General features: G+C 46.8%; 1 protein-coding gene across 1 annotated transcript in view; it reads right to left on the bottom strand.

Moving 5' to 3' along the window:
• BTBD11 (BTB domain containing 11) overlaps positions 1-3,315 on the bottom strand; it is a 314,753-nt gene extending 311,438 nt beyond the window's left edge. The window contains exon 1 of the mRNA XM_042993104.1: positions 1,662-3,315. Within this exon, the coding sequence (XP_042849038.1) occupies positions 1,662-2,799 (1,138 nt within the window). The 5' untranslated portion in view covers positions 2,800-3,315. The remainder of the gene's footprint in view (positions 1-1,661) is intronic.
• Between the last annotated feature and the right edge of the window lie 10,607 nt (positions 3,316-13,922).

Here is a 13,922-nt window from a genome sequence, read left to right as displayed (position 1 = left end):
CAGTCCACAGGTCCCGGGGTTTTCAAGCGAATCCTCCCCCTTCTGAAGAAGCTTATGCAAAGACCAATCAATAATAACCTTCTCCTGCAGGTTTCCGCCTCGGTCAGGATTTCATGTGTGTTTGGGGGGGAGGTAAGGGGGAGCCTCTGCGCCCTCGACTGGCAGCAGAGTGGGAAGGGCTCTGGCCAGGAGATCCTCGAGAGTCTCCAGATCAACGCGGAAGTCGCGATCCCGCCCCTCCCCCACCCCCACGCCCACTTTGCTCCTTCCCTCTCCTCCCCCAACGATGATCAAAACCAGGTGAAAGGACCGAGAGCTGGAGGGCCAGTTTCCAAAGGGCTTTTGCTGGAGCCCCGCGCGCCTGCCCTCTCCTGCGCACACTCACAGACACATTTAACATACACACGCACACACTCACAAGCACACACTTGGCACCCCCAGAGGCCGGGCCGCGCCCGCCGCATCTTTCCTTCAGCCCCCGGGAAACCGACAGGCAGCAACATGAATGAAATCTACCCAGAAAGACTGCATTTCAGCTCCAACCACGCAATCTCCGGCCAAACCACCGAATATGTAGCAAAGTTTTATTTCGCTTTTAGAGTCTCCAGTTACGCTTCTACCATTTCCTGTGGAAAACTGAAGCTTTGAAGTGTCTAGCTCTGGCTTTCGCAGACAGGCAGGACCGCCAGCTCGAGCTCTCGAAAACAAGAGCCCCCAGCCCCACCCCCTCCACCGCCAGAACTGCAGGTTCAAACCCACCCAGCTCCCGCCTCCAAAACGGGGGTTGTGGGAGGGGATGACCGAACCTGCTGGAAACGACGCCCTAAACTGACAGCCCCCTGCAGAACCCCGCCCCACTCCCATCCTGCCCGGGTCTCGAGTGGCGCTCCTTAAGGCAAGTGGTGACAGCTGCAGCTCCCCGCCACAGGGAACGGAGAGAGGCAGGAGCTGGAAGGTCGGATATTGAGGAAGGGGGTGTCCGTCGAGCAGCACCCACCAGCTGTGCGCTCTAGCCTCCAAAAACTGCCCCGGGAAAACTTGGGACCTAGAAGTCTTCCCGCTCGACCCTCTCACCACACACACCTCTCCCCCACTGTTTCTAGGCCAAGCGATCTCTCCACTGTTCTGCCTTGACGGCCGCGGGGCCTCTCCTACACCCGCGCCCAGATAGGGTCCCGGAGGGCGCAGGGAAGTAGGAGAACTGGGCGGCAGTAGGAGGAATGCACCTCTTTCGTAATTCCAAGCAGCCAAAGTCCTGCGCCCGAGAATTTGGCATCTTCAAGGTCAAAAACAAAACAAAACAAAGCACAGGGCTATGGCAGAAATACGTACTAGGGGCAAATGATCAAACCTGTGCCCCCACATGATGATGGGTTCTTCCCACAGTCAGCAGGCGGCAGCCGCCGCCCCGCCCTGCAGTAGGGGCAGAACTGTGCTCTCCGGGACTTCGGAACCTTAGGAGCCGCGCGCGTAAAGTACGCGGATTCCGAGCGCGGGGGTGAACAGACGAGTTTCGGGCCGCCTCCAGCTCTGCGGTCCTCTCAGAGGCCTGGGACAGCAGTGGGTGGCCAGAACGACGCGGGGGGGAGGGTGCGAGGCAAACTTGCAACCGGAGTTGGAGGGGTTGGGTGGGAGGAGGCGGCACCCGCGCGGCCACTTACCGCTGGCATTCTTCCCGCAGATGAGGTGCTGGTAGGGCTGCAGGAGCCCCCAGATCTCGGAGTCGTTGTTGACTGTGTGCTCCAGCGTTTCCACGGTGAACCTGGGCGCCTCGTGGAGTGCGTGGTGGTGGTGATGGTGGTGGTTGGCGGCTGCTGCCGGTGGGGCTGCGGCGGCAGCAGCGGCGGCCGGCGGGGCGCAACAGCTGCTGCCCCCGCTGGCGCTGCTGGCTGCGCTGCAGGCGCCGCCGCTCGCCGCTCCCCCTCCCGGCGCCTCCCGCTCCTTATCCGCCGCGGGGGCCGTGCCGGGGCCCGAGCTCGGGCCTGGGCCGGAGCTGGAGCCCGGGCCAGGGCCGCTGCAGCTCCGGGGCAGTCCGGAGGCCACGACCCTCAAGTAGATGTCCCGGAAGAGGCTCTCCATGCAGGCTGTCAGGTAGATGGCGGCGTGTTCGTGGATGCGCAGCGCCACGCGGCTGTCCACCATCCAGCGGTACACGCGGCCCACAGAGAAGGTGAGGCCGCATCGCGCAGACTTGCCGCGGCCCAGGCGATCGCCGCCGGCACTGCTCATGTTGTAGAGGGACAGCGCGGCCAGCGCGGCCGCCGTGCAGTGCGCCGCCAGGCCCCAGGACAGCACGATCTCCATGGCGCTCTGGATCTCGTACTTGGTGCACTTAGCGAAGCGCAGGCTCAGGCGCTGCGCCTCTTTGGCGATGCGTACCAGCGCCCGGCTCACCAGCGTCGACAGCTTGGCCAGCGCGTCTTTGGGCAGGCCGCCGGGGGCCGCCGGGCCTGCCCGGGGATCCCGCGAGCGCAGCAGCAGCGCCTCCAGCTCCTGGAGGGTCCAGGGGACCTCGTCGAGGTCCGGCAGCAGCCGCGAACAGTGCTGGCCGGCGCAGTCCAGCCCCTCGGAGTCTTCCACCAGGGCAGTGTTGACGGTGTCAAAGCTGTTGTGCCGGCTGTGCATGGAGTCAGCTAGAGGCGGCCAGCAGCTCCCGCCATACGGAGACGCCGGGTGCGAGTCGGAACAGCACAGGGACAAGTTGGAGGAGCGCACCGAGTCCGCCGCGCCACCATAACCCGAGTCCAGCGTCAGATCCTCCAGGGTCCGCACCACAGGCTTCTTACCTCTCCTGGCCATCGCTGCGCCACTTCATGCTGCGGCCGCCAGGGAAGGAGCAGCGAGAGCAGCGGGAGCCGGCGCGCGGGGAGAGCCGAGTCCGCGCTGCTTCGGTTCACTTTTCCACCAGCCGCTACTACCAAGTGTTACTACTTTCGGCTGCTTCCCCGAGCCGCCGCCGCCGCCGCCGCCGCTGGTAGACACCGGGCAGACCCCGAAGTCATCTTCCAGAGCCCGGGCGGGAGCTGGGGCGCACTGGGGAGCGAGCGAGGCCGGGAGGAAAGCTCACGCCGGGACTCGCCCCTTTCTTCCAAAATAAAATAAAAAGTGTCTGACCCGCTCCTCCCTGGGCCCTGCTGAGCGCAGAAGCCGCCGGACGCCGGCCTCAGTGTTCGTAGGACGGAAATGGACTCAGATGCCGCCGCAGCAGCAGCTCTGCCGGCAGCTGGCTCCGGGGTCCAGGCTCCCGGTTCCCGGCTCCCGGCTTCGGGCTCCCGGCCCGAGGTTCGCTAGAGCGCCAGCCCGCCCTGCACTGAAGCGCAGCAGTTACCGCGGCGGCTGCAAACCCTGCCGAACCCCGCAACACCCTGGCAGCCAGCAGGGCGGGCGTATGTAAAGCAGGGCCGACGGAGAGCCAATGGGATTAGAGGATGCTAATTATCTCGCCTTTTTTTTTTTTTTTTTTTTTTTTTAATTCCTCTGCTCCACGTAGCCCCGCCCCTCACACACGCCCCCGGCGGTGACCAAGGCTGCAGGAAGTAGGGGGCAGCGGCACGGCAATTACGGGGGGTCTGTGGGAACGAACAGCCGCGGATACTGTCCCTCTGCTGCTGTCCCTGCCCCTCAGTCTCCTGGCTTTGGTACCAGGACGGGAGGGTGGTAGGTTGGGCAGGTGACCCCCACCCACCGAGGTGTGCTACCCGCCAGTGGTTCACAAAGTGTCTGCCTGGGGTCACTTCCTGCCCCTGAGTTTCGGATTTCACTTTGTTTTTCTCTTTCATACGCAAAGCCTGTTTTTTTCTTCCTCTACCCTTCCCCCACCTTTGGGTCCCCATACCAATTAATGCGGCCCTCTCTCAGCCCTAGTTCGCCTCAACGTGGAGGGAAGGTTAGAAACAGGGCCAGCTAGCTGAGAGGCCAGGGCGATGGATACCACTAGAAGGCTGAATCTCAGGACCTGAGCCACCTGCCACCAGGGCACATGAACTAGGTTCTTTTCAATAGCCAGAAGGACGACCCTGCGCCCATCCTTCAAAGGCCCGGGTGGTGGTCGGCTGGAGGGAAGGCTCCAGTCCCACTTTACCATCATGGTGCATGTAGTTCCAGACAGCTCAGCCTTAAAAGGGTAAATTTGCACGGATGAGAGGTTTGGTTTTTGACTAAAGAAAGATATCACATGTATGCATGACTTAGCTGCAGTTGTATCAAATGTCATGGGCTTGTTTATTTGTCTCCACCCACCAGGGCAGAATTGATACCCTTCCCACCAGGGGATTCCCAGCTCCCACACAATGTCTCTGCCTGAGGTTCGGACCGTCTTCCTTCAGCTTAGAAGTCCCCTCCTACAGAAAGGTAGTCCAGTACCCACCTGGGGACTTCACCTGCCTACCCCCATTCTGAAGCTGTTGATTTCTGGGCCCTTTTAACACTAGGTGGTTGCAATATGATAATGTTTCTAGATTGCACACTGGCCAAGGGGTTCACTGTGCATAGGCCTATCACAAAACAGTCACTCAGTAAATGTGTGCTGTAAATGGGTGGATAAAGGAAGGAAGGACATGCGTTCAAACTGTTGGTTCAAATGGACTTTCCCAGATAACCCCATAGATCGTCTGATGTTTCTCCTATCGATCATCCCCAATCCACTCATCCCTTCACCCCCAACAAACCACTACCCTCTGTAGCTACCATCGTAGTACATGAGTACATATACTCATCACTTTTCACTTTGACTATTATAATGTTCTACCGCCTGTTCTTCTCTCCTGCCTCTTCCTTCTCCAAACCATCCAGTCCAGGATCTTCCAAAAGCCCATTTCTGACCTTGTCATTCCTTTCTTGAAAAAAAAAAAAAATTCAAAGACTCCCCATTGCCTTCCAGATAAATAAAGTTTGTAGCAATTAGCTGGCCTTCAGGGATCTCTCCACTCTGTTTCCAGACTCTCTTTCCATAAAATTCCAAACCTTCTATAAAGGATTATGATGATTTTATGTGTCTGTCAACTTGAGCAGCCCACAGGTGCCCAGTTTAAACTTTGTTTCTGGGTACGTCTCTGAGGGTCTTTCCAGATGAGATCAGAATTTGAATCTGTGGACTCAGTAAAGTAGATTGCTCTCCCCAATGTGGTTGAGGATCGTCCAATCCAAATAGAAGAAAAGGTAGAGGAAAGAGGAATTCACTACTTTCCCCCCCACCTCCTTGATGGAGCTGGGACGTACATTCTTCAGCCCTCAGACAGGGATTTACACCATTGGCTCCCCTGGTTCTCAGGTCTTTGAACTTGGACTGAACACCACCAGCTTTCCTGGGTCTCTAGCTCACAAACGTCAGGCTGTGGGACTTCTTAGCCTCTATAATTTACATGACTCAATTCCCCATAATAAATTTCTCTATTTTTTTCTCTGTTTTTTCAAAGAAGCAGAACACCAATAGGAGATATCTATATATCTATCTATAGATATATAGATATATATATAGATAGATATATATAGATATATAGATCTATATATATCTATCTATATATATAGGCTATATCTATAGATAGATATATATAGATCTATATATATCTATAGATATAGCCTATATATATAGATAGATATATATAGATATATCCGATTCTCTGGAAAACCAACTAACACATGGATACATAGTCTTTAATGAGCTGAACCCTGCCCCCTGCCTTTTTCTCCAGATTCTGTATCATCAGGCTAACTTCCTAAGCATATATTCACACTCATGTAGACACACAGATACACTCACACATATACACAGAGACATGCAAAGATACAGACACACTCACACACATAATCTCTATGCTCAGCCATACTAAAATCACTTGCTGGTTTTCCAAATTACCGTGTTATCCCTTGCATCCCGTATGTTTCTGCAGATGCTGTTCCCTTCCTTTGCTCAGGACACTTGGCTCCCTGTTCTCCAGCTAGCAAACTTCTCATCCTCTAAGATCCAGCTCCAAGATTGCCATCACTGTGAAAATTTCCCCATGCTGTCTGCTCTCCACCTTGTCCAGACCTGGGAAAGCATATCCATCTTTATTGCTTGGGATTTGTTCTCAGGTCCTTTTTACTTCCCCTCTGCATGTTTCCCTGGTGATCTCACCCACTCATATGCCTTCAGTTAGCACCTATGTGCTAATCATGCTTGAGTGAGACCCACCCAGTGGTGCAGGTCGCAAGAAGACCAGAGAAAGCTTCATGCATAGGGGGAAAAAGAAGCTGAAAGAATGAGCTTAGCACTAATTTATTTTCTTCTGTAGCACCAGGCCAACTTGGGTTCCAGTGCTGCCTCTGCCAATTTCCCAACCACGTACCCAGTGTTCACTCATTTAATCTCTTTTGTCCTCCCTTTCCTTGCCTTTGAAATACACAAAGTCATCACGTCCAGCTTTATAGGGTTTCTGGGGGTTAAGTAAGATTTTTTCCATATAAGAAATTAACACAGTATCCCACATGTGACAATAACCCTGTAAATGTCTGTTATCTTCCACATTTTCTGATCCTCCGCAATAAACGCCTGTGTCTTATAGAGGCAGAGGGGAGAGTGACAACTGTTACATATAAAATCCAACTTCTTCCAGGATGGGCTGAAATACTGCCTCCTGTAGAAGGTTTTCCCGTATCTCAGCAAACGTGCTCGTCTCTCTTATGCTGTAGATGTTGCTCACAATGCCTCCTCTCACCTTCCAGGGGCACACTCCTCAAAAGCCAGGATCTGGCCTCTAATACAGTGCCAGCACTAATGGGCGTATTCCTTAGTATTATGGATAAATCAAAGCATATGTCCGTTTTGTACACTGAAATAAATCCTTAATGATAATGTTAAACATCTGTGGGTGAATGACCTCTAGACAGTGAGAATAGTGAATGCATCAACCAAGTGTTAAATATTAGCTCCATATATTAGAAAATTCACTGTCTGCAAAAATGTATAAGGAAGAAAATTTAAATAATCCAAAATTCCACCTTACATAGGTCATCCACATTAACAACTTCTTGCATTTCCTTTCTAGTCTAATTTTTTCCCATCTTTCTTCTTCTAAACATATGTATTTCAATAGAGTTGGAATTTTCTGTAAATTATTTTGCATTTTGATTTTTTTTCCTGAAAAAATTTCCTTAGAGCACCTGGGTGGCTCAGTCAGTTGAGCGTCTGCCTCTTGATTTCAGCTCAGGTCATGATCTCCTGGTTCATGAATTCGAGCCCCACATGGGGCTCTGTGCTGGCAGTGCAGAGCCTGCTTGGGATTCTCTGTGTCCTCTCTCTCTGCCTCAACCCCGGTCATGCACACTGTTTTGCTCTCTCTCTCTCTCTCTCTCTCAAAAATAAATAAACTTTAAAAAGCTCCTCAAACTTTATAGTATAATCATTTCCACATGCTATTAGATATTTATCCAAAACATCTTTTTTTGTGTGGCTACAAAATATTCCAACACATGTTTGTATCTTAATTGGTGTATTGATTCCTCTCTTGGTTGTTTCTAACTAGTATAAGTAATGCTCTGATGGACCTCTTTGCACAGAAACAACTCTCTTCTTTGAAACCAGAAGTCTTACATAGGTTATCCTCTAAGAAATGCCAATAGACAGTAAACATATACTGAAGATTAAAGAATAAACAAAAAAAAGCCTCCCAAAATTAAATTACTGGGATTATTTTGCCTATCAGATTAGAAAAGATTTATCAATTCAGTCATGATGAATGTGTGTCACGGTGGGGCATAAACTGGGGCAATATTTTGGGAAGGCAGTTTGCCAATATATATCAGAATGTCAATGTGAATTCCTTGTGATTTCCCAGAAATCGTATCTTCTAATTATTACCCAAAGTGATTCTTGTGAATTTTTCAGAAGTATACAGGATGCTCTTGGTAATTTTTTTTTCACATAGGACTTTGGGAAACAACCTAAATGTCCTTCAATTGGATCTGGTGAAATGAATTATAGTAATTCATACACGGGAACACTAAACACTTGCAAAGAATAATGGTGGTGGTCTTTATTTCCACGCTGTATTGGAGTGAAGAAGTTTTTGAAAATGGGTTTTGGAATTTCATGTATAATATGATCCCATTTGTGTAAAATGCTTTGAGTAGAGCTAAATATATATATAAGTATGTAAATTTGCCTAAAAATATGGAGATAATAGCTATAACTAGTTTGGTGGATTTCTGGTGTTTTTTTTTTTTAAAGGAGTTTTATTTACTCTAGTTCTGTCCATTTTTTCCTTCTTTTTCTTTTTTTCCCATGATTTTTAACTTTCTTCTTTGTATTTCTGAACTTTTTATGACAAAGACATATCATTTATACCAGAGCCAGAAAGCTATTTCCAAAAGAAAATTAAAGTATTTTCTGCGTACTGTTCTGAAGCCTACCTGTTAATCAATGTAGTAATATAATCCTTTGTCCTTCGGCATTCTAGAAGCCAAACAGCAAGCACAGCAACTGACCCAACAACCATAATGTGAACCAACCTCATTCAGCTGGATTCACACATGTTGGGTGCCTTGTCACACGCTCCCTACACGTCTACTGTGCATGAGCTGCAACGCCACCTAGGATTGAAGCTGGCTCTGCTACCTTCTAGCAAATAGCCTCGGCCTCTCCATGCCTCAGTTTTTCATCTTTGTTTTATTTTATTTTTATTATTTTTTTTTATTTTTAACGTTTATTTATTTTTGAGACAGAGAGAGACAGAGCATGAACAAGGGAGGGGCAGAGAGAGAGGGAGACACAGAACCCGAAACAGGCTCCAGGCTCCGAGCTGTCAGCACAGAGCCCGACGCGGGGCTCGAGCTCAGGGATGGCGAGATCATGACCTGAGCCGAAGTCAGACGCTTAACCGACCGAGCCACCCCCAGGCGCCCCTCGGTTTTTCATCTTTAATTGGGGATAATAATAGCACATGCCTCAATGGTGGTCTGTGATGATTGAATGGGATCATTAGAGCAGCGTCTGGCCCCCCAAACGATACAGTTGTTATTATTTTCCACCTGAAAGCCTCCACCTCCTAGACAGATTATCTGATGGGGGTCTCCAGGTAATAACTCTAGGGAAAATGGGCAGACCCTTTCTTACCAGCGGCGTGTTGCTGTACCAAAGTCCTCTGCTCAAATGTAAGCCTGCAAGGAAAGGATCTCTGCTATATGCCCAGCACTTACTTGGCACTCAATACATGGTTGTTGAATGAATGATGAATGGGTGTGTGAAAACTGCACCGTAACCCAAACAAAGTACCAGGAAGACAGCTCCTTCCCCTTCCCTGTGTGTCTTCTTTCAGATTTCCACACAAGGATGCTAATGAAGATTATCGTTGGGATCCAAGGCCAAGATCAATCAAATCTTTCTTGAGTGATTGCTGTATTCCTCCTCCTGCAATTCTAAAAATGGAGAGGTACAGCCCTTGTTCATTAGGAACTTCTGCTCCAGGTTGGGGCGGGGGGGGGAATCCAGCCAGGAAACAGACACCACTCTACGTGTTTCCATCTGAGGGGATCTAATACAAAGAATCAGTTACAGAGGAAATGGGACAGCTGAGTAGCTAAACAGGACAGGAAGGAGACAAGCGGGAAAGTAGCATCAGCAAGAAGGTACTCTCCAACCCTGGAGGGAATGGGAGATAGTGTTGCCAGAACTCAGAAACCAAACCTTTGGACGGGCTCTAGAACCACAATGGAGGCAAAGCAGGAGAGGTTGCTGCATGTTGGGAGGGGCTACCTGGCAGGGTTTGGGCGCATGAATGAGACACAGCTGCTGCCAGGAACACAACCTGAGGCGGACAGATAAGGATTAAAGAACTCTGAGCTCCAAATGTCCATCAATGGATGAATGGATAAAGAAGATGTGGTGTGTATATATATATATATATATATATATATATATATAAAATGGACTATTACTCGGCAATCAAAAAGAATGAAATCTTGCCATTTGCAACTACGTGGATGGAACTGGAGGGTCTTATGCGAAACGAAATTAGTCCATCAGAGAAAGACAAATATCATATGGCTTCACTCATATGAGGACTTTAAGACACAAAACAGATGAACATAAGGGAAGGGAAACAAAAATAATCCAAAAACAGGGACGGGGACAAAACATAAGAGATTCCTAAATATAGAGAACAAACAGAGGGTTGCTGGAGGAGTTGAGGGAGGGGGATGGGGGTAAGAGGCATTAAGGAATCTACTCCTGAAATCATTGTTGCACTATATGCTAACCAACTTGGATGTAAATTAAAAAATAAATAAATAAATAAATAAACTATTTAAAAACAAAAACAAAAACAAAAAATCTCTGGGCTCTTCATGAACCCTCATCCCCCATCTTCGGCCAGTACCAAACCCACCAAGAAGCTGGAGGGTGAGGGAATTCTGGGAAAGGTAGTTCCTGAGATACAAAGTAGACAAAGCCGATCAGGAGAAGGGCAGGGATAGATATGAGTACAAACAAGTAAAGGACCAGTTCAGTCAGATAAAAAGATATTTCAAGACACGTATCTATTATGGAGTGTCCCAACATAACGCTACCGACATTCAGAAGTGGAAGCTTTAATTCTGTCCCCTCTTCATTCCCACTGTCCTAACCCCGGTAAAATCATTCGTCGCCTCCTGTTAGGACCGTCCAGGAGCCCCGCACTTGGTCTCCCTGGTGCCACTCTCATTTTCCCATCCACTCACTTCTGTTCTGCTGCCTGGGATATTTTTCTGAAACAATTCCATTGCCATCAGAAAGGAGTAGTGTTGGATTCTGTCCAATCTAATCTCATTCACTTCCATCTACCCTCATTACCTACCTACACACTCTCTACAAACTAATTATACTTTCTTAAATTCACTATGTGTCTTCCTCATTCATGCTATTCTCTCTGTATTAAATGTTCCCCCCCTTTTTTTCCTATTGGTCTCCTATGCATCCTTCAAAGCCCATCTCAAATGTTGCCACTTGGTAAGAACTACCACACTCATCCTGTCTTGCCCTGTAGAACTAGTCTTTCTCTTTGCTCTGCTTCTTTAACATTGAACATGGACTTCCATTAACCCTTATTGAAAATCATTAGCTACTGATACCATTGTCAATAGCTGCAACAGCCTTCTGTTCTTTTCTCTGTGCAAAAGACTAGTAGTTAAGAGTGTGGACTTGAGGTCATAAAAATTCATGTCTACCAGTGGCTGGTTGTGTGGTTTTTAGATAAGTTTTTAACTTCTGAGTTTCTGACTATTAATTTTTTCTATCAGGAAAATCATAATGCCTCATAACTTTATAGGGTTTTAGCTACATGAAACAATGCATTTAAATACTTAGCACAATGTCTGGCACATAGAAAGGCTCCGTCCAATAAGTATTTATCGGGGGTTATATAACAGCTACTGCTATAGTAATATTACTATTATTATTATTATTACATTGTATATATTGCTTTGAAAGCTCCTTTTTCACTAAAACATATTACTTTTCTCTGTCCTTAAGTGTTTTTTTGCATTTTTCCAACTTTTAATTTGAAAAATTTTAATCAGAGAAGTTAATAGGCAAACACCCAATCCACCCTTCACCCAGATTCACTATTTCTAACATTTGCTTTCTCTCGCTCTTTCTCTCTGTGAAAGGTGTATGTGTGTGTGTGATATGTTGTTTTTTTTTCAGAACCTTTTGAAAGTAAGCTGCAAAGATCATCACATTTCAGCATGCCTCCCACCGCATGTATATACACTACATTCTCCTACAAAGAGAACCATTATCATACCCAAGAAATAGTACTGATATATTAACATTATCCGACATACAATTCATATTTCACTTGTCCCCCAAATATCCTTTGTATTGTTTTTTCCATTAGCTCATCTGACACCTACAAAGAATTCTGAATGGATGTCCAATAATTTGTTCAATGAATCTATTATTTTTGGACATTTAGGTTCTTTCCAGGATTGCCTAATTGTACACAGCTCTAAAAAAAAATCATTGCAGCTATTTTTAAATATATTTGACTTACTTCCTTGGGAAAACTTCCTATGGTGGAATTTGGTCCAAGGCAGTGCAACATTAGAAAAGCCTGATGCATGATGCTAAGTTGCCCTTGGAGAAGATTGTACCACTTTATACCCACTAACAGTGTACAAGAGTGCATCTCCGCTCCTTTGACACCACGGCTATTATCATTTCTATATTTATCAATTTAATAAGAGGAATAATAACTAACATTTATATGCCATTCCAAATGTGTAAAGTGCTATTCCGAGCATATGACATACATCACCTTGCCTCACCCTTGCAATCACTCTATAACCTTCTTGTTACAGATGAGCAAAGAGAGCTTCAGCAGCTTGCCCAAGGTCACACAGCCGGGGAGCAGCAACCCAGGGAGCCCTAATCCAGAGACTGTCATGATCTACCTTCCACTATTACCTCTCAAGAGAGTATCTAACATTTATTTGAATAATTTTTCATTTAGCTGAATATTTTTCACATATTTGTCTTTTATAGCTTTGCTTGTAAGAATACCCTGTTTACATCATTTCCTTTTTAGAGGGGGTGGTGTGAGGTAGATCCTAAGATATTTGTCTTTTTCTTAATAATTTTTAAGAATGACTTCTAGAATAAAAATATAACTTTCTCTGTAATGCAGGTAACTCCCCATTGCTTGTCATTTTTCCTTTTAAACTTGTGTAGGTATTTATATATGTGTCTATCTAGCATAACGTTTTTATTTTCTTTGTGGCTTGAATTTTCCCTTTATTTTTTAAAAAGTTTTTATTCATTTATGCACTTAAGTAATCTCTACACCCAATGTGGGGCTCGAACTCATGACCATGAGATCAAGAGTCGCTTGCTCTTCTGACTGAACCAGCCAGGCACCCTGACATTTTCCCCCTTTTAATTCATTTGTTTATTTATTTGCTTGTCTGTTTATCTATCTAGCATAAGATTTTTCTTTTCTCAGAGTTACATTAGTCAGTTCTTCCGTTTGAGTTTGCCAAGTGAAAAAAGTCTGCCCTATTTTCTGGCGGATAAATATTATCCTATATTTTATCTTATATCTTCACATTTTACTTTGAAACCCCCAATCTATCTCATTTCTCTGCACCTTTGCCAACACCAGCATTGCTTTAGCTCTAGACCAGACCTCAAATACCTTCCAGGGATAGAAATGGGACATTGTTTGCTGAGAGGTGGTCCCGGGACATTTACTACTTTATTAAACTGGAAATGTCACGTGCATTCCAAGGGAGAGTGCACCAAAGACAAACGAGGATTTCCATTTCAGTCTTTTTCCTAAATGAGCTACCCCTCCTGCTTTCCACCCCAAATATGAAACACTTGGTCCATGTTAGACAGTTAAGAGAAAAGCCCTGTTTCCCTGGCCTTCTCTGAAGTGGGCTGTATGGGGACAGCAGTGGTAGTTGAGGGAAAAGCATGCCAAGAATTCATTTCACTTTGAAAGACCTTTTCAGGGCTTTATTTATTCCAAGAGTTCTTTAAACACTTTAAATACAGTCCAATGAAGTGTTTCAGGCACTAGTTCAATACCGATTATGTCTCCTCTTCTTGAGGACAATGCCTTGCTTCAATACACATTAGTGTTTTCAGCAAACCTTTGATTTTACCATTAGCCAATCCCATTCTTACTTTCCTTTGCTCTTTGCCCAAATATTGTGGCTGAAACCATTACTCACAAAATGAAACAATTAGTGAACTTCCAAAAATACTTCATTAGAAATACAGCAACCCCATCACCCAAGCAACAATTTGGTGTTCTCAGTGCCTTACAACACAGTAGATAATCAGTCAATGTTTGCTAAGCAAATTAGCAGAGTGTGCATGGGGTCCAGGGAAAGAATAGCTATTAAGCCTATAATGAACAAAAAGGGGCATACTCTGAAATTTTTGCAGGGGAGCTTAAGCCTCTGAA

Source organism: Panthera tigris, chromosome B4 (assembly GCF_018350195.1).
Source record: "Panthera tigris isolate Pti1 chromosome B4, P.tigris_Pti1_mat1.1, whole genome shotgun sequence".
Taxonomy (NCBI): Eukaryota; Metazoa; Chordata; class Mammalia; order Carnivora; family Felidae; genus Panthera; species Panthera tigris.
The sequence above is the reverse complement of the archived record's forward strand: the minus strand, read 5'-3'. Positions and strand labels throughout refer to the sequence as shown.